An 18,358-nucleotide genomic window follows, 5' to 3' on the forward strand; every position below is an offset into this window, starting at 1 on the left:
ACTCTGAGAACTCAAAATCTTGACTTTACAATAAGCCAGACCAGCAAAGACTCACCGTGGACATATGCTCTCTGTCCACAATGAGCCGTTCTCTAATGTAATTCACTCTGTTCATAAAGGATGTCTTAAGGACCATACTAGTGAAATGCAGTGCTGCAATCATGTCAGAAATATGGTCACCTCTACAGTCTCACTGGACCTCAAGTGTAAAGTCCAGGGATCCTGCATTTGGGATTCAGAATTAAGAAAAACATTGTCTTCCCTGTGAAACGTCTTTGCAAAATCAGGGATTATGTCCCCACATGACTTTTTATTTTGGCTGCCAGGAAGCTCAAAACCATACTGGAAGCGTGGCTACAATTTCTTGGCCAACCTTGTGGTCAAATGTGGTCAAAATGGATGCATTCTTCTTTCATGTGATTTTGGTTTTTCATTAATATTCTTAATTGCCTCAAGACTGATTCCTAATTTCTTTTTGATCAGTAATTTGGTTCACAGGTTTATCAGTAGTTTAGTCTACAAGGCATCTCCAATCCTTGTGGGATTAAATGGTATATGCAGATTTAAGTACATATGAGATGCATTCTAGAATATAATGTGAAAGAAAATTAAGCATGGTAATAAAAGAACTGGTTAGATGTTTTAAAAGAAGCAATTAAATTGCCAAAAGATTAAGGTTGGCTTCCTAGACAGGGTGGATTTTCCCTGAAGAAATATTTGTGAGCAAAGAAAGGAGGAAGGGCATTCCATCAGAGGGAACCACATGGATCTAGACATAGGGTTGTGGCAATGCAGACTGTGAGAACACATGACTCAGGGCCAGGATATGGCAGAGAAAAATGATGGAGGCTGCAAAGAGATTAAGGAATCATATGAGATTCCAAGGAAACTACTCTTGACCAGTCACGTTTATTGTCATCTCATCTCAGATGCTCTGAAACATGTGTCTGAACCAGTCATTTAAGCTCTTAATCCCATATGCTCTTGTCAGGAACCACTTACTTCATGTGGATGGGTCTTATCTACTCTTGATCAGTTCTGGTGACTTCCTATGCGACAGGCATGAGAGTCGCAAATACTCACTGATACTTCATGAATTGAGGAGAAAGGATCCAGTGTGGAGGGCCTGAAGATGACATAATACAAGGAGCTGCAGCCATGTGTGTTTGGGGGGGTCAAGAAAAAGGGGGGGTCTTAAATCATATAAGAGCTTTTATTCATGGTGACTAAAACACACAGTAAGCCTCAGTGAATGAATGAATGTAGGGAACAAGTGAATGTGGCAACTCTTTATCTCTGAGACTTCTGATTGCCATGAGTGTTTGTGCTCAAGGTGAATACTGAAACAATAAAAGTAGAAATGTTTGACTGATGAGTCACTAAATTACCTCTGAAACTAATAATACACTATATGTTAATCAACTGAATTTAAGCTGAAAAAAGGGGAAAAAAGTAGAAATGTTTGACAAGCCCAATGCTTCTGCACCCATTTTAGGGAATAAAAACAGAGAAAAGGAAAAATCTTTCAAAATGATGTAAGCTGCTAAAACCTGAGGTCCTATTGCATTTTGGTCAGCATTTTGCAACTTTTAAGAAAAGTAGATGAAGACTGTGCCTTCCTCTTTGTTAGCCCTGCTGGTTAGCACACTGCCAAGTCCACTGTCAATACGGAAAAAGCTACAATGACCACCAGAGGTATAGCCAGTACACATTGAGGGCCAGCGTCCCCAATGGCAGATGCTCTGTGAAATGTGGAGAAATCCAGGTTTTTTAGAATACTAGCTCCATCATGCAATGGCAACCCATTTGCTTCTAAACAGTGATCTATGTTCACAGACTCAACGAGGCAAACGTGGAACATTTGGAAGTCAGGGGCCTGCATTGTGCCCAAGTTGTCTTGGCTGTTGATAGGAATGCAGCCAAATGCCTGCAGGCCTCATACTGCGCTTGACCCAGCTTGTCAGAATGGAGCTCCAGGCTTCCTCCACTCTTCACTGTGTTCTGTACCTTTAATTGTCCTGGGTTTTCCTGTGGGTGCCTCAACATATGACCTCTACAAAATTTATTTTGTTTTATTTTATTTTATTGATTTTATTTTTATTTTTTGAGTACCTCTGTCACACAATATTACATTGCTTCCCACCAAATGGGCGACTCTTCAGTTTTTTTAAATTGCTTGGAATGTCAATGTGAAATTGTTGGTTATTTCCTATCTTCCTGGCCACTCCCTCTTCTAAAAGTAACCCAGCCTGCCTTCATTAAAAACAATTAAGGTGTACTCAAGTAAAATTTACTCGCAGTCTCTTATTTAGATTAGAGCTTCTCAAATCGTATTATGCATGAAATCACCCAAAAAGTGCATCAGCAATGTGGAATCCTTGACCCTCCCCACATCCAGATTCAGGAAACTTGGAAATGTGCATTTTCAAATCATAAGTCTCCCAGGGAGTCCTGATGCAAGTGGTTCTGACTGTACTTGGAGAAACATTTTCTAGTCGACATCCAAATCCAGCTGAGCCAACCACTGAAGTGCCATTTCACCAGGCTACACGTGTCTAGCTCCTCATAAGACTGATTTCACTGAACGACACTCTGATCTACAACCATGTCAGGAACAGCCCAACGCCATGAGATGTAGACTTAAACATACAGATGTACACCAAATAGACAGGTAGATGAAAACGCACAAATGTGATTTACCATCTAACCAGTGTACTGTGAGAGGAAGAAGCACACATACAATTTTTCCAGGACAACATGCATAAGCCAGGGCTCCCCAGAATGTCTGCTGGTCTCATTGATTGTTTCTCAGGACTTTCTCGTTCTTCAAGGGAATATTTTTCTCTAGATTTAGAGTGAGTAGCTGGGCCATCTCTCCTATACTACTTTCCTTTTTAGCCTATGAACACTTCATCATGCAATGATTGAGGTATCCCCTTCTCACTGCCTGCTGACACCTTGGAGCTGAGTGACACTCACCTTTTGCAACTGCACAAGACTTAAAAATTTGCATTTTAAAAGCAGATGCTTAGAGGGGATCACTGGGTGGCTCAGCGGTTTGGCGCCTCCCTTTGGCCCAGGGCGGGATCATGGAGACCCCAGATCGAATCCCGTGGGGTTTCCTGCATGGAGCCTGCATCTCCCTCTGCCTGTGTCTCTGCCCCTCCCTCCCTCCCTCCCTCCCTTCCTCTCTCTCTCTCTCTCTCTCTATCATGAATGAATGAATGAATGAATAAATAAATAAATAAATAAATCTTTAAAAAAAATAAAAGCAGATGCTTAGAAATAAGTCATTGTTCTCAGCTATCTTTATGATTTGCCCTTCTGAGTGTCAATCAATGTGTTTAACTAGTAGGAACTCTATGTGCCAGGTGGAAGCAGATTTGGAGAATTCCATTTATGTGTGCAGAGTGCTTTATGCCTGCAAGAGGTGCCTAGGTCCTGGAGTGGGGGCTGAAGGTCCAGATGCAGCAGCTGAAAGAGCTGCCCCCAGGGCCTGCAATCTCATGGCCACATTGGGGAATTATTTGGATTGTGCAATGCAGCCGTGTGGGTGGGTGGGTGGGTAGGTGGGTGTGGGTGTGTGGCGTGTGTGTTCATCTGTGTGTCTGAGCACACATACATGAAGCTTGGCCAATAACTGAAAGACTCACAACTTGCAAAATCAGCCACAACTAGCTCTCTTACAAACACTCTTAACTGAATAACTGTCTGCATTGGCGTGAAGCAACCAAAGGAGAGAACAGCTGAAAGAGGACTTTCTTCAGGGGATGAAACCAGTCTTTACACAAAACCTTCAGTGTGAGCCAATCTGCACGACCATCAGTCCACTCATCCAACTGACACTTAATGGGCAGCTACTATACAATATCAGGCACGCTGGATGCTCTGACTCCATTAAAGTGGTTCTTTGCCTCCTCCCCATGTAAGTATCTCTCCTGTTTTCTCAACATTTTACTTAAGGTAGCAACCCTCAAGTCTGTGCCTGCTGGGAATGATACTGATGACTTCAAAGCACACTGATGACGTGACAGAAATATGACCCCGTGGGCGAACTGTTTAAGTGGCACCACACATTACCTCCTGGGTCTGTGATTCACTGAAGTACCAAGACAAGAATCTTCAATACAGACCTTGACTGGTTCTCCCATCTTAGAGAACTAAAAACTTTGTTTTGCCTGAATTGGAGGAACGACACTCTTAAGAAACAAGGCTACGGGTGAGATGGGCATGGATGGACATCCTTTGCATTCCTACCTCATCCTGGTTATATCCGGATAGTGTCTGAGGCAACACCATCCTTTCCCTCCATTCCTCCCCAGGAACAACTGCTCTCAGCCTTTTGTAGGCACCACACATCCAGGATGCTTGCCTTGGACATTTGCATATCCATATTTTTCCCAGAGGAACAACATTCTATTCTACAGCCCAAGAGCAAGCAATGGGTTTCTGGTAAGTAGCTCAGCTGCTATGATCAAACCAAGTACAGGGCTTCTGTAGAAAAGTCAACTGCCTTTTAATCAGCATCAAAATCAGTTCTGTCCCTGTCATCAAGTACACATGAGACTTCATCTCTGCTGTCTCCAATAAAAGTCTTAGAACATGCCTCAAGATGAGGGATGGCCCCGAAGGATAATGCTTTTCAATCAACTGCACCAAATCAGCTTCATGCAGTTTGCTGAGAGCCACCCTCTCCCCGTGACAATCCTAAAGCAAAGTCCGGTCCACAAGCCCACGACAGAAGTTGGGCCACATCCTCTATATGTTGCTGTCTATGTGGAAGGGGACAGAAGTCCGCGAAAGTAAGCGTATGCAGACTAAGGGGCAGTGGGATGGGAATCACACCACGGAGAGGACTGTTTGCCATCACACTTCACAGAGATGCATTTAGTGACCCCTGGAGCAAGGGAGAATCAAGTTCTTGCAAACCTTGCCCATGCATAGATATCCTTTCACTCATCCTCCCCTTAATTAATATTCGCTTGAACACCTACTACATTCCAGGTCAGCACCTGGTTGGCCATGGAGGTTGGGCCTTTGGGGGGCTGAGGCTGTATGGAGGGAGGAAGCTAAAAAGCAAACACTCACATGAATGTGCAGTATGATGACCAATGGGAGTGAACACAGTAAAGACAAATAAGGCAGGGAAGATGAAGATGCTGAGGTCAGCCAACTGGAGTTGAGAATGATTCTAGATGAGAAGCCCTCAGGAAAGGGCTCTCTGAGGAGAAGTTTGCACCCAGCCCTGATGAAAGACAGCTACCTGGAATCAAGGGTTTTAGGCTGAAGTGGCAGCAAATCCAACCTCCTGAGACCGAGCCACAGGATGACCAGATGGCCAGCCACAAGAAGTGACAGGGAGGATCCCGCGGGGGCTGTGTCAGGAGCCAAGACTGAGCCCAGAACCTCAAGGAGGAGAACAAAGTGGGCAGGCAGGTCTGTGTGAACTCTAACGTGGCCTCTTACTATTAGACCCTGGGAAAAGTTAGTTGACCTCTGGAAGCTCCATTTTCCTCATCAGGGAAATTGTGATTAAGAATTCCATTTCCCAAGATTTCCTGAGATGGTGTCTCCAAACTGCTTATCAAAAACCCTGCCATGGAGTAAGGACTCATGAAGTTCTTATTGTGGCCATGGTATTTTTGGTTTTATGTGGCACATTTCCTCTGAGAAGCTGTGTGAAACTCATCTTTCCCATTCCCTTCAGTTCTGCTCAACAAGTAAGTTCCTGGCATTTCCTCAAATTCAGAGCTATTGCTTTGGTTTGAGTTTAGAATTACTTCTGTGGCAAAGAATTACTCTGGTTCTCGGAATCTGTAGTATAGGCCAGGGATAGCTGGAATTCTTGATTTTGAGAACGCGCAATACATAGCTCCCAGCTTTTTATTTTGTTGGATAAAAATTTCTTTTTTTTTTAAAGCCTACTATCTACTATCTAGTATGAAGAGCACTTCATTTAAAAAATATTGAATACCAAATAATCTCAGGAAAAGGGCAATTCTTTCCTTGAGGGGTCACTTTTCATAGATTTCCATTCTCTCTCTCTCTCTCTCTCTCTCTCTCTCTCTCTCTCTCTCTCACACACACACACACACACACACACACAGATCAGGGGACATTTCACCAAAGGTGGTCAGACTCCTGCTGGCTTCCGTGTAGAATAATGGCCCTAGACCAGTGAGGATGATGGAAGCCAGAGGTGGGAAGAGAAAGCTGAACAGCCTTCTGGAAAGGTGTGGCTTGCGGACTGAGCAGAGTGAAGTATGAGCATCTGACCTGCTGGGACGATGACTCTACGTTCGTTCGTGGTCATGTTTGGGGGCGGCATGTGCTTCTCCTCCATGTAGCTGCCATAATTCATGCCCACAGTGTCGGGGCTGCCCACCATCTTCCCGCCTTTGGCCATACTGCATTCATCCGGGGAGTTCCTGAAGGAGAAGAAGATAAATCCTACCATTATTGTTGCCACCAAGAAGCCTGCCTCCCAGTCTCTTTGTGATATACAGAGAACCAAAGAAGGGCAAGGTGGGGAGGCTGAGGAAGGAGGAGGAGAGAAGAGAAATGTCAAAGGGCAAATACAGTGTCTGCTCTGCGCTGAATGACCGTGTCCCCTCAAAACTCCATTTTTGAAGCCCTGACACCAAAAGTAATGGTTTTTGGAAGTGGGGTCTTTGGGAGGTGACCAGGGTCCCACAAGGTCCTGACAGTGAGGACCCTGTGATGGAATTAGTGCCCTTACAAGAAGCAGAAGAGACCAGAGGACTCTCCTTCTCTGTCTCTGCCACTGAGCACACACTGAGAAGGTGGCCGTCCACAGCCCAACGAGAGAGCTCTCCCGCCAGCACCTTGGTCCTGAAGTTCTAGCCTCCAGAACGGTGAGAAATACATTAATAGATGCCTGCCGGGTAAGCACCCCCAGTCTGTGGTATTTTGTTATGACAGCGGAGTTGGACTACTATAGCGCCCACGCTCGGTTGAAGCACCAAGCAGACACCAGGGATGCAAAGCTGCCACCTGGCTTCTCTTTCTTAAGCCAGCTCCTTCTGAAACTGTCATGTCAAAACTTCCCTGGTGACAGCTGTTTGGAAACACTTGCAGGGAACAGTGAACTACCATTGTCCTCTCTCTGTGACTATAAACAAGCCATGTACACAGATGCTCGGAGGCGAAACCTGCTCTGAAGGCACTCTGACAGGCTTATCCTAGAACGGCATTCCTCTTCCAAACCTCAGAATGAGATCCTTGTGTCCAATTTCAAATCCCTATAGCCAATCTTTAGATATGGAGCTTTGAAGGCTCACCATGTCCCCAGCGGAGGTGCAGGCAGGCAGGACAGAGGAGGAGGCAGGCCTGGCACCCTGGGAGGTGGCAGGAGAGTACACTCAGCAGCCCCTAGGCTGGGATGGGATGAAGCCAGCTCTGAGGACGCAGAAAGCGGTCAGCAGCTGGCACTCGGGTAACCCCTCACAGGGCTACTGTTACTAAGGCAGTTGTAGTCATTTGGATAAAGACAAATCTGCCTTTCTTTTCTGGAAATATATATATCTATTTAGTGAAATTTGAAGGGTAGAGGATATGGTGGAATCATATCTAATAGGGAAATCCCACATGAAATATCCAGCTTACCTGGGAAACAGAAAAATATGTCAATGTCTTTTAGAAGTTAACCCACAGATGGTTAACTCAAGCTCACTGTATAGCTGAGGGATCTTGATAGTTGGGTTACGTCTTCTAAGGTGGATTTCTGGCAATTGCCTCTTCAGTTCTACCCAACACAGGACTTTCATGCCTTTGGGAATCTCCAAATTTCCACTGGATGTCGGATTTCCTGACCCAGTGTCTAAAGCCTTGAGGCAGGCTATGGACTCCACTCCAAGGAGCTTTACTTCATCTTCTCCACAGCTCAGTAGTGGGAGCTCTGCAGCCAACTTGTGGAATCATGGAACTGTGGGTCTGGCATGGACCTGACCCTCAAGTCTGAGAAGGTCAAAACCATCTGAGGCAGAAGGGCACTCTCCGGGTGGGACAGGGCTGAGTTGGGATGGAGGAGTTTATTCAAGAGCCAAAGGTGTGGCAGGGGTGTGGACAGAAAAGGCAGACGGACGGGCAGTGCCCTGCAAAGAGCATTCAGCATCTCTAGAACTATAAAAAACCAAAGGGCCTTCTCTGCACTTGCTCACGTGGCTGGTGCTGATGGAAGGGGCTGAGGGCTGTCAAGGAGGAAGGAGCAGGCATGTCTGTGGGTAGAGATCATGGTCAGGGTCACAGGACTAGGGCCCTACCACAGGCCTGGAAATCCATGGTCCTGCTTCATGGCATCCTCACAGCTGTGCTAACATGAAGGAAATTTAAAAACAAACACAGTCTGAGTTCCCATGGTGCAGATCCTCTATATTTCCACTGCTGCCTACACATGCACTACTTCCTGCTGATGCTACTTTTCCTGGCTTCAAACACTTATCTCTAGAAGCCTCATCCTAATATCACAACATGGAATGTCTTCACTTGAGACTTTGTTTCCCATCCCTTTGGAAAATTCCACCAGTTGAGTGGAGGATGTGTGTTTTGGTCTATTTATCTCAAGGAGAGAAGTTACTAGGGACGAGGGGACAGAGTCTGAAAATTTTGGTTCTTCAGGGCAAAAGCTTTAGATGCTGCTCAGCGGATGAGAGTAACTCCAGCTACAACTATGAAGTCTAGGGTGAGCACTGTGGGTTCTGCTCATTCAGTCATCTGTTTAGACCACTTTTATTGAGTGCCCACTGTATACCACCATAAATCCCCTCTTCTCCAGCAAGACAGGTAAGCTTTCCCATTCAGCTTTCATTGTAAAAAAACAGCTACATGAGCCCATCAGACCTGATTTTCAAAAGCTGCCCCTTCAGAACATTGTATTTTGTTTAAGCTTCAGAGGAAGACAGAGTGGAACCATGTTCTTGATAATTTCAAATAGTTTTTGTAAAAACTCTAAGGGAACTCCATCCCCGAGGAGAGGAGAGGGTCACTCCACAGGCCTCCGACATGCTGGACTCAAGCAGGTAATCAAGGCATAGGGGCCCCAGGGATCCCAGGTGTGCTGTTCCCGCTTCTCAATCTTTTCCCTTGTTTATTCTCTTGGGAATTTTAACAGCCCAAGAGGAGAGCATATATACATGGGCCCTGTCCTGAGACCCTAACCTTTATCGGTCCTCTCACAGCCTGAGGCAGCAGGTATGCGCACCATATCTACTTTTCAGAGGTATAGCTGAAGGGGTATGCTCAGTTCCCAGAGCCAGGAGGGGTCAGAATTAAGACTTGAAGCTAGACAGCCTAACCCACTGTCTATGCTTCTGGTCTCCATGTGGGGAACTCCACAAGGAAGCCTCCACCAAGGAAGGAAAGATGCTGTTCTTACAAGGTAAAATAGGCCTTAATTTCAGAAAGGCATGGAGAACTCCCTGACCACATGTTACTCTGGTTTAAGGCATGCATTGCAACACCTGCACAATTCCTATTCTAGGACACCACTGTAGCTAGCCCCAGGGCTTGTTCAATTCCCGGCACAGCAGGTGTGGGACCCAACCAGGACATGTCTAAAAAAAAACCTGAGTAAGAAATAGAGGCAATTCCCGGAGATTTTTTCAGAGGCATCTATTTACACACTTTGTTTAAGGGAAAAAAAATCTTAACATGATTCAGAGAACTGGCAAGCGTCTATTTAAAAGTCTCCCAATAAATACATTTTCAGCTCATGGCCCAGGTGTGATAAGGAAAGACCCACACTTCGGAAATCTGCCTCCTGGCTGACTGCACTGAGCTCCACAGACACTGTGCATTCTAAGGCTTGCAAGTTGGCAGGGAGAAACTTCCCAGGAACAGTTTGGTATTCCACTTGGATCACGTGATTCCTACTCCAACATGATAAGGATTTGGATGTTCAATGCATTGCTTTTGAAATACACGTAGCAAAGGGCATCCCTTTAAATATTCTATTTTTAGTATTTGCATATGTGTTTTCCAGTGGTTTCTGTGAAAATTCTAAGGCAATTCATTAGATGCTTGTTAAATGGAGAATCATTTGGGGAATATGAAATGTCTCTTGTGTTATTGTTCCGGGGGTTAATTTCATTATTGCAAATAGATGTCATGAAAGATATTTCTCTCAAGGACTCTGTCTTTTGGGGGCATACAGAAGTTATTATGCAAATCAAAATCACAACTAGAGATCACCCCACGCCTGTCAGGATGGCTAGTCCAAAAAAAAAAAAAAAGATAATAAACGTTGGCAAAGCTGTAAAGAAATTGGACCCCTCATGCTGTCGGTGGGGATGCAAAATGGTGCAGCATTGGGACACAGGATGGAGGTTCCTTGAAAGTCTTCAGAAAAGACAACCATATGACCCAGCAATCTCATTTATGCATATTTATCTGAACTGAAATTTACACTTCAAAGAGATATTAGCACTACTATAGTCACTGCACACTCTTCACAATGATCAAGGCGTGGAAGTGACTGTCCACTATTGGGTGAATGGATAAAGATAATGTGGTGTATACAATAGTGGGATACTATTTTCCTTTAAAAGAAGGAAATTCTACAGTCTATGACTGTGCACGAACCTTGAGGACATTACACTGAGTGACATAAGCCAGTCACAGAAGGACAAATAGCATGGGATTCCATTTACATGAGGTGTCTAATGTGGTCAATTTGAGGGAATTGAAGTGGTTTTTCAGAGCTCAGGGAGGGAGAAATGGGGAGTTAATACTAATCAGGAGGCATAAAATTTCAGTCAAGCGAGATGAAAAATCTCTCGAGACCTGTTCTCCAATATTCTACCTATGGTGAACAATAATAATATACATCTCAAAATTTGTTGAAAGGTTAGATCTCATATTAAGTGTTCTCACCGCAATAAAATAAAATAAATTAAGAATTACTGTGTCTTCGGGTGCCTGGGTGGCTCAGTGAGTTAAGTGTTTGCCTTTGGCTCAGGTCAGGATCCAGGATCAAGTCCTGAGTTGGGTTCCCCACCCTCAGCAGGAAGTCTGCTTCTCCATCTGCCCCTCCCCCTGCTTGTACTCTTTCTCTCTCTCATTCTCTCAAATAAATAAATAAAATCTTTAAAAATAAAAAAAGAGTTACTAGGTCTTAACCACATTCTCAAATGCACATTTTCATGTCTGGGTTTTATGTGTAACCCGAAAACCACCGGTCTTGGCAATCCCATAGAGAATGTGGCATCAGTGAGAGGGACCAGGAGCTGAGAGGACAGCTGCTCCCCTCTGTCAGAGCAGGAGAAATCTCACATTGGGCTGAGGTCACCTCAGGGGGGAAGGCTGGTGCAGAGGGAAGAATTTCACCAAGACACTGGACAACAGCTGGGGCACCATATCACTTCCCAACTCCCCTACCATCCCCTTGGAGCCACACAGCTTTAGGAGGTCAGTATCAGAAGCAACCTCACAGATTTCCCTGGGGTGTGGGCTAATTGGGGTCACTCCGGGGAATACAGAAATAGTGCAGAAAGCCCATTCTACCTACATGATAAAAAGATGGGGCAATGGAGCCCTTCTTCAGGTAACTGGAGACACATGCCCAATTAAGTTGTTTTATTGAGCCTCAAGGAATGAATCACTTATATACAGTGTTTGGAGAATAAAGTCTGTGAACTGAGATAACCAGCACTGACTTCTTACGACATACTGGTATTTCAAATTAACGGTGAAAGGACATGGCAAAGAATATCAAATAAACTGGAACTGCATTAAATTTAAATTCAGGTGAGAAGTCAGACATGAACCCCCCCATGAACATGAACATGACCATGAACCCCCACAGGGTTCTCATACAGTTTCAGAATCAAGGAGTTAGAAGAGACTCCATTCCCAAGCCCCCAGACATGACTTTCCAGAAGCTACTTAGACCAACAAATGTTCAGTTTATGTGAACATTTTTCTAAACAGGAGATTCCATCATTTTCCACTGTAACTTTAGAGTTATATTTATGTGGATATGTGGTGGTTTTCAATATATTTTCCCCTACCCTTTCTCAAACTGTGTGTCATTTATAAGATTGCATACATGACACGCAATATAAGACAGTTATAAAATACATACAAGACAAAATGATAACATGAATAATCAAAGGATTGAAGTGAATGGAATGTAGGGCAGAAAAATAATCATGAGATAATATCAGCACATTGAGTAGGCTTACTCTTTATAGCTGCTAGAAGTAGGGAAACCAATTTATCTCTGAGCTTCCTACTAGCCAAAGCAAAGAAGGAAATGTATACTGTCATAATTCAAGGTGTCAGACACATCAAGATGAACCAGTTATTCAGCAGAAGCAGAAGTTTCTCTCATGGCTTCTCCCGAAGAAAAGTGGGTGATACAGCAAGCAATATCCTTCCCAAATCCAGAGCATTCCACGCAGTGCCTGGAAGCTGGTGACAAAGCAGGGGGCTCCAAGAACACAGATCTCAGCTGCTTTGGCTACAGAAATCAAGAGATTTCACATGCTTAGCTAGTCCTTCATACTTGCCATTTCTTGACACTTTTGGAAAGAATGGGCCAACCAGAGAGATCGGTGAAGGGATCTTAAGAGATGGAATGCTATATATTCCAGTTTCCACAATCTTCTATTTCTGTGTTTTAAAATCAAATTTGCCTCTGAAAGTGCCTAATGCATTGTGGACAAACAAATGTTTACAGACCTCAGTTGATTTGAACGTAGGCTGTTGGGATCCTGAGTCCAAGTACCTTTTTTAAAGATTTTATTTATTTATTCATGAGAGACACAGAAAGAGAGGCAGAGACATAGGCAGAGGGAGAAGCAGGCTCCCTGCAGGAGCCCGATGTGGAACTTGATCCCAGGACCCCAGAATCATGCCCTGAGCCAAAGGCAGACACTCAACCACTGAGCCTCCCAGGTGCCCCTTGAGTCCAAGTATTTGACCACTACACTCTAGGACTTCACCTGGTAACTCCACATGAGCAGTCATTCTCATGGACATGCAACATAAGTGGATGGGCCCTCAGAAAACTCCGTTTCTTTACTGTTGGGTATTTTCAGAAGAATATCCTGGGAGTGGCCCTGAAGGCAGTCATGGAGAGATGTGCAGATGTGAGCTGAGCAGTGGCAGCCATGTACAAAGCCAGGGCCTCCAGGGAGAAGCCCAAGATGGCATGTTGATGTGGATATACACATGAATTTTGATTAGTCTAGGTTTTTTTTTGATCACCTCGATTTCCAGTTGAATGTCAAATGCTCCCCCCACAAGACTCCCTTGAGGTGCTCGGTACTGTACATGCTCTGCAGAGATGACGGGCTTGCACACTGGGAGCCTGGGAGGGAGTCAGATGAGAGGTCTCCATGCTAAGAGGCATAGCAAGCAATAAAATCTGATCCAGAATGTCGGCCCAAGAACTGAGGACCAGGACACAAGCTGGACCATCAGAAAAGCAGTCTCAGGTTTTAAGATGAAGTGGAACACAGCCCGAGACAAAAGCTTCATTTAGCTGTTCCTATACATAATACCTTATTTTTAAAAGGGGTAACACACCTGTGAAAATGTACTGAGAAATTAGTCGGGGCTTTGTTTTTGAAAAACAGAATAAACTTGGCATCTGACATTGGTTTGCTCACATCAGAGACTGCTTACAGCAGGGGAGATTCCATCATGGAAAGAGCCCGCAGTGAAGGGCACAGACGTGGCCATTAGCTTGACACAAATGGAGCCTCGGCCCTGCGCTGTCATCTGTACCACTTGAATGGACCTCATTGATCTGAGAATGTCGCTGAGCGCAGCCCCAGGCGACAATCCTGAGCTCACTAGCCACGTGAAGTCTGTGATTCACCCTCACTTCAGAAGAGTTAGCAGAGGCACTAGTGTCTTAGAAAAAAGTCCAAGGCAAGTCAAAATCAAATTTGGAAAATCAATATACTTCCTCTAGAAGTGCGTAGAGACAAACCCACAATCCTCTTGAAAATCCACCTATTCTTCAAGACCCATCCTTCTTCCCATGCCTGGATTCCTCTTGCACTTAAAGAGATCACAGTCTGCAGTCTTGCTCTCCACCTCATGCTGGTGGAGTGTTCCTGAGCTTTAACTTCCAGATTGATCTTCCACAAATACAAAGCCATGCTGGCTATGTGTACCCTAAGCCCTTCCCACCTTTGGATAAACCCACACTCCCTAGATTCTCCGTTGGCCCTGGGTCTCCTCAATTCATTCACTCCTTTAACCAGTACTTATGGAGCAAGTCTCTCAGCCAGGCCCTGTCCCAGGTGCTAGGAATACATCAGCGTCCCTGTTCTCATGATGTCTGCATTTGAGTGCAGAAACCCCCTCTCCCACATTCCACATTCTCTTGCCCTCAAAGACCATGTTCTGTATCACCCTGACTCTTAGGTGGATAAGCAAGCTAATGTTACTATGGTGCGGTCTTCAGCTCGCCCCTGTTTACCAGAATGTCACTATCTTCCCGAATGTTCTTTTTAGTTTATTGGGTGATGAAGCTATGTGAGAGAAATACAAAGGTTTTCTTTGGCAGCTCTGCCCTAAAAGCCCAAAGAGGTCAGTTCCGAGAGAGGGCCCGTGGGAGGCTGGCTGGGGCATGCATTCCGGGCCTGTCTCAAACCCGAATACTGAAAAACCCTTCTCAGGTGGTTTTCCTCCTAAGAACCCTAAAAGCACATACTTAGTCCTAATCGACCGAACAAACTCCTAATCGAGTTTCATAGCATGAATTGAGGTAAGGCACCACAAAAAGTATTTTCAGGACCCCAGACAAGGAGGGGATTGTCTGGAGAGCGCCGGGGTAATTTGTGGGTCTGTTTTATTTCTGAATCAGAGGCAGTGGAAAAGCTGCTTCAGACCCCATGGCCTGAGCAGCGGGTGGAGCTCGGCAGTGATTCATGGAGAGCTCCCCGCTCAAACTGAAACTGTAGATGTTTGTCTTCACAGCTGTGTGTTATTTTTACCCTTGCTAAATATGTTCTCTTACACCTGGAATCCCAGTCTCTTCCCTCCAGTCCAGTCCCCTTCCCCTTCTCCAAAGCAGCTGAAGACTAAGTTAATTAAAAAAGTCACCACTAACTCACTAACAGTTAGTTCTTTGTCCCTGAAAGGGGTTTGAAGTTTCCCTGCATTTCACTATTTAAGTTTCTATTTCTCTTTATGGCTTGAGAATGGATATCAGCAAGATCTTGAAATCTGGGGAGAAATGCATCCTTTTGGGACTCATCATTTGGAAATAAAATATTCTACAGACTAAGATCTCTATAAACATGCTCAGGATGTTTTACCTTGTGAGTGGTGTGTGTGTGTGTGTGTGTGTGTGTCTTTCTTTTATTCTTTGCTCAAAACACGTTTCTCAGAGAGGAACGAATTAAGCCCAATAGCCACCAAGGTGCTTCAATTTTTTATTTTCATAACAGGCTATGTAAATTCTGGTTAACCAACATGATTTCACTTTTGAGACAGAGTATGCCAAAGCAGTCCCCCTGTCCCTCTGCCAACACCCACAGCGACCTGATGGGACTCCCGTGTGTCATAATGGGGAGCAGGACTCCTAGGCTCTCTTCCCCTACAAAATGGAACCCATCCACTGGATGTCCCAAGAGATGGCAAAGACAGCAAGGAGCGTCTGCTGCAAAGAGGGGATGAGGAGAAGTCTGCTCCAGACAGAGAAGCAGTAGCAGAGGCTTTGTCCCCTCCTGACTTTTCCCTGAGTAAGACTCTGTCAGGCCATGTCTCAGTTTTGCAGCCCAAGTAACTGACATCTATAAAGACTCAAGGCCTCTTACAAGTAGGACAAGCTATTACTAACTGACCTCACTATCACCCTTCGGAAAATTCACCAGCTTACCAGTCTCCAACACCGTGCCACCCACACCTTGGAAGAAGGCCGAGCTTAATTAGGAGCCATCAGAAGCCTGAGGCAGACAGAAGCAAATGCAATTGCTGTTGCAGGTGTCACAGTCCTAACATAATACATGAAGTCTTACAGAAAATATAGGAAAACACATATTAAGTCAAATGTCAAGGAGTCAAAGTAGAAAGGCATGGAGAAAGTACAGGCCCAGCAAACTACTTTCAAATACCAAATACTGAGTGCTGCACATAAAAGGAGGAAACCTGGCATTCGAAGACTTTCAGCCAAGATTCCATTCTGTAGGTAGAGGCTGGGCACAGCAAGCTCAGCACAGACGACATGCAGAGTCCATGAGCCGTCACCATCCTGAGAACTCTACATTTCAGCCCAATGAGTATTTACTGGGAGCCACCAATGTGCTCCGATGGCAAGTCTCTTCATCACGCTTACAATTTTTAAAATGTGATTTTGTTTGGAGACATCTCACGAAGGTAATGTGAGGGTGAGTGCGGGTAACTTGACCTGCTGTAATAAATTCAAATGAGACGCAGGTAAATGGTTTTTAATGTGTACTCTCTGCAAGACAACAAAATGGTCAGGGTGTGGATGTAATGCCTCTTGGACAAGAGACAGAATGCATGGCTCGTCCGTCATCTGGAGGAAGCGCCACTGTCCCTGCCAACACAGAAGAGCTGTCTGGCTCAAGGAAGCAGCCTGAGGGAGAGGAGAGGAGCCCAGGCCTAGGGTCAAAGGGCCTATGACAGGTGGATGTGAGCAAGTTATGAAAATATTGAGAGACTCAATGTTTTTCATCCAAAAAAAGGGATATAATCATAATGCCATTTCATAAATTTAATGAAGAAATTGGAGGAGATACTGTGTACTAAAATTCTATTAATAAATCACAGTATGTTGTGGAGGTACTGATGAATGTTGCTCATCTGGGATGCTCTGTTTCATGCCCAGGAGGACTGGGTCACACCGTCATGCCTGCTACGGTTGAGCCCTGAACATCCCTCTGTTCTGAAGTTGTCACGTGATTTCACAGAACATTCCTCACCTTTGAGGGACCATGAGCTTCTTTTACTCATCTTCATAGCAGCTAACACAGTGCATGATGTAAACACCAATTAAATGTTAATTTAGGACAAGTTTTCTCAGTTTGGGCACTATTGACATTTGGGGCCAGACCATTCTTCTGGAGATGGAAGGAGTGGGGTGGGGGGTGGGGATCCTCTCTTGTATACTATAGGATGTTGAGCAGGATCTTTGGCCTCCAGCCACTAAATGTGAGGAACGCCCCCCAGTTGTGACAAAAATGTCTGCAGACTTTGCCAAATGTGCCCTGAGGCACAATCACTGTGGTTGACCACTGCTGGTTTAATGAATTAAGATCCACTGAACTCAGGCAAGGAGGCAAGGGCTCCCTCATTGTGCCTGGTGTTTATGAGCGCTAAGTGTGTGGCCTCAAGGTCTCGCCCAATGCCTGGAGGGCCCCAGGCTCTAACCACAGGAGGATTCTCAGTGTGGCTTGTCCACACCTCATCTGGGGGAGTATACCCCCAGACCTTATTCACCCCCACTTCGCTCTTTCTTACTCTGTAGGTCCAACCCAGCAGCAAAGCACATCAGTTCTACCTTCAAAATATATCCAGAATGCCATCATTCTCCCCACCCCTCCACCACTACCACTCTCACCGAGGCCCCACCATCCCATACCCTAATTCCTGCAGAGGCCTCTCAGCAGGTCTCGGCTTCACTACCGGAGCCAGGGAGATCCTGCTAAATCCTGCTAAATCACGCCCCCACTTTTGCCTACAGCACCCCGTTGGGTCTCCTAGCTCACTCAGAGTGAGGCCCACGATCACTTTACCTCATTGCCTGTTTGTGGCTTGGGTTACTAAATGTCAGTCACGATTGTCCTCTAAAGCTTCAGCCTGACCTCAGGGCCTTTGCACTCAGGACTTCCTTTTCCTGGAATATTCTGCTGTTTAACCAGGGGGCAGTCTCCCTCACTACCTTTGGGGCTTTATTCAAATGTCACTTTCTTAGAGGTAACGTTCTCAGGCCACCCTCTGTCCTGCCTCATTTTTCTCCTTAACATTTACTGTAATCTAACCAGCTATATGTTTTAATTGGTTATCTGATTCAATGGCCATCTTCCCCCAGGAGAAAGTTAATATAGCAGGGCAGATATTTTTTTGTGTTTTATGACTCTCTATGTCAGGTACCTAGAACAGTGACTGCACACGGTAGATGCTCAATAAATACTTGTTGCATGAATGAACAACTGCCGGCATAACCGGTATGTCTGATGTCAAGATGGACCAATCAGATAAGCCCCTTTCCTGTCGTTGTCATCACACTGCAGGTGGCATGCTCATTAAACATTATGTCCAAAGCATCTTGCTATCTCACGCTAGGCTGGAGTTACCCGCTCAGTGAATCTTCCTGCCAGACCACACAGAGGGGCAAGACCCAGTCTCCCCCTCCCAG

The 18,358-nt window shown here is 45.2% G+C and overlaps 1 protein-coding gene across 12 annotated transcripts in view; it reads right to left on the minus strand.

Moving 5' to 3' along the window:
* ERG (ETS transcription factor ERG) overlaps positions 1-18,358 on the minus strand; it is a 254,753-nt gene that overhangs the window by 33,625 nt on the left and 202,770 nt on the right. For all 12 annotated transcript variants that reach the window (XM_055313619.1, XM_055313618.1, XM_055313617.1 and 9 more), the window contains one exon: positions 6,277-6,428. In XM_055313619.1, coding sequence (XP_055169594.1) covers positions 6,277-6,428 — 152 coding nt within the window. The remainder of the gene's footprint in view (positions 1-6,276; positions 6,429-18,358) is intronic.

The sequence above is a fragment of the Nyctereutes procyonoides genome, unplaced genomic scaffold (genome assembly GCF_905146905.1).
Source record: "Nyctereutes procyonoides isolate TBG_1078 unplaced genomic scaffold, NYPRO_anot_genome, whole genome shotgun sequence".
NCBI classification, from domain to species: Eukaryota; Metazoa; Chordata; class Mammalia; order Carnivora; family Canidae; genus Nyctereutes; species Nyctereutes procyonoides.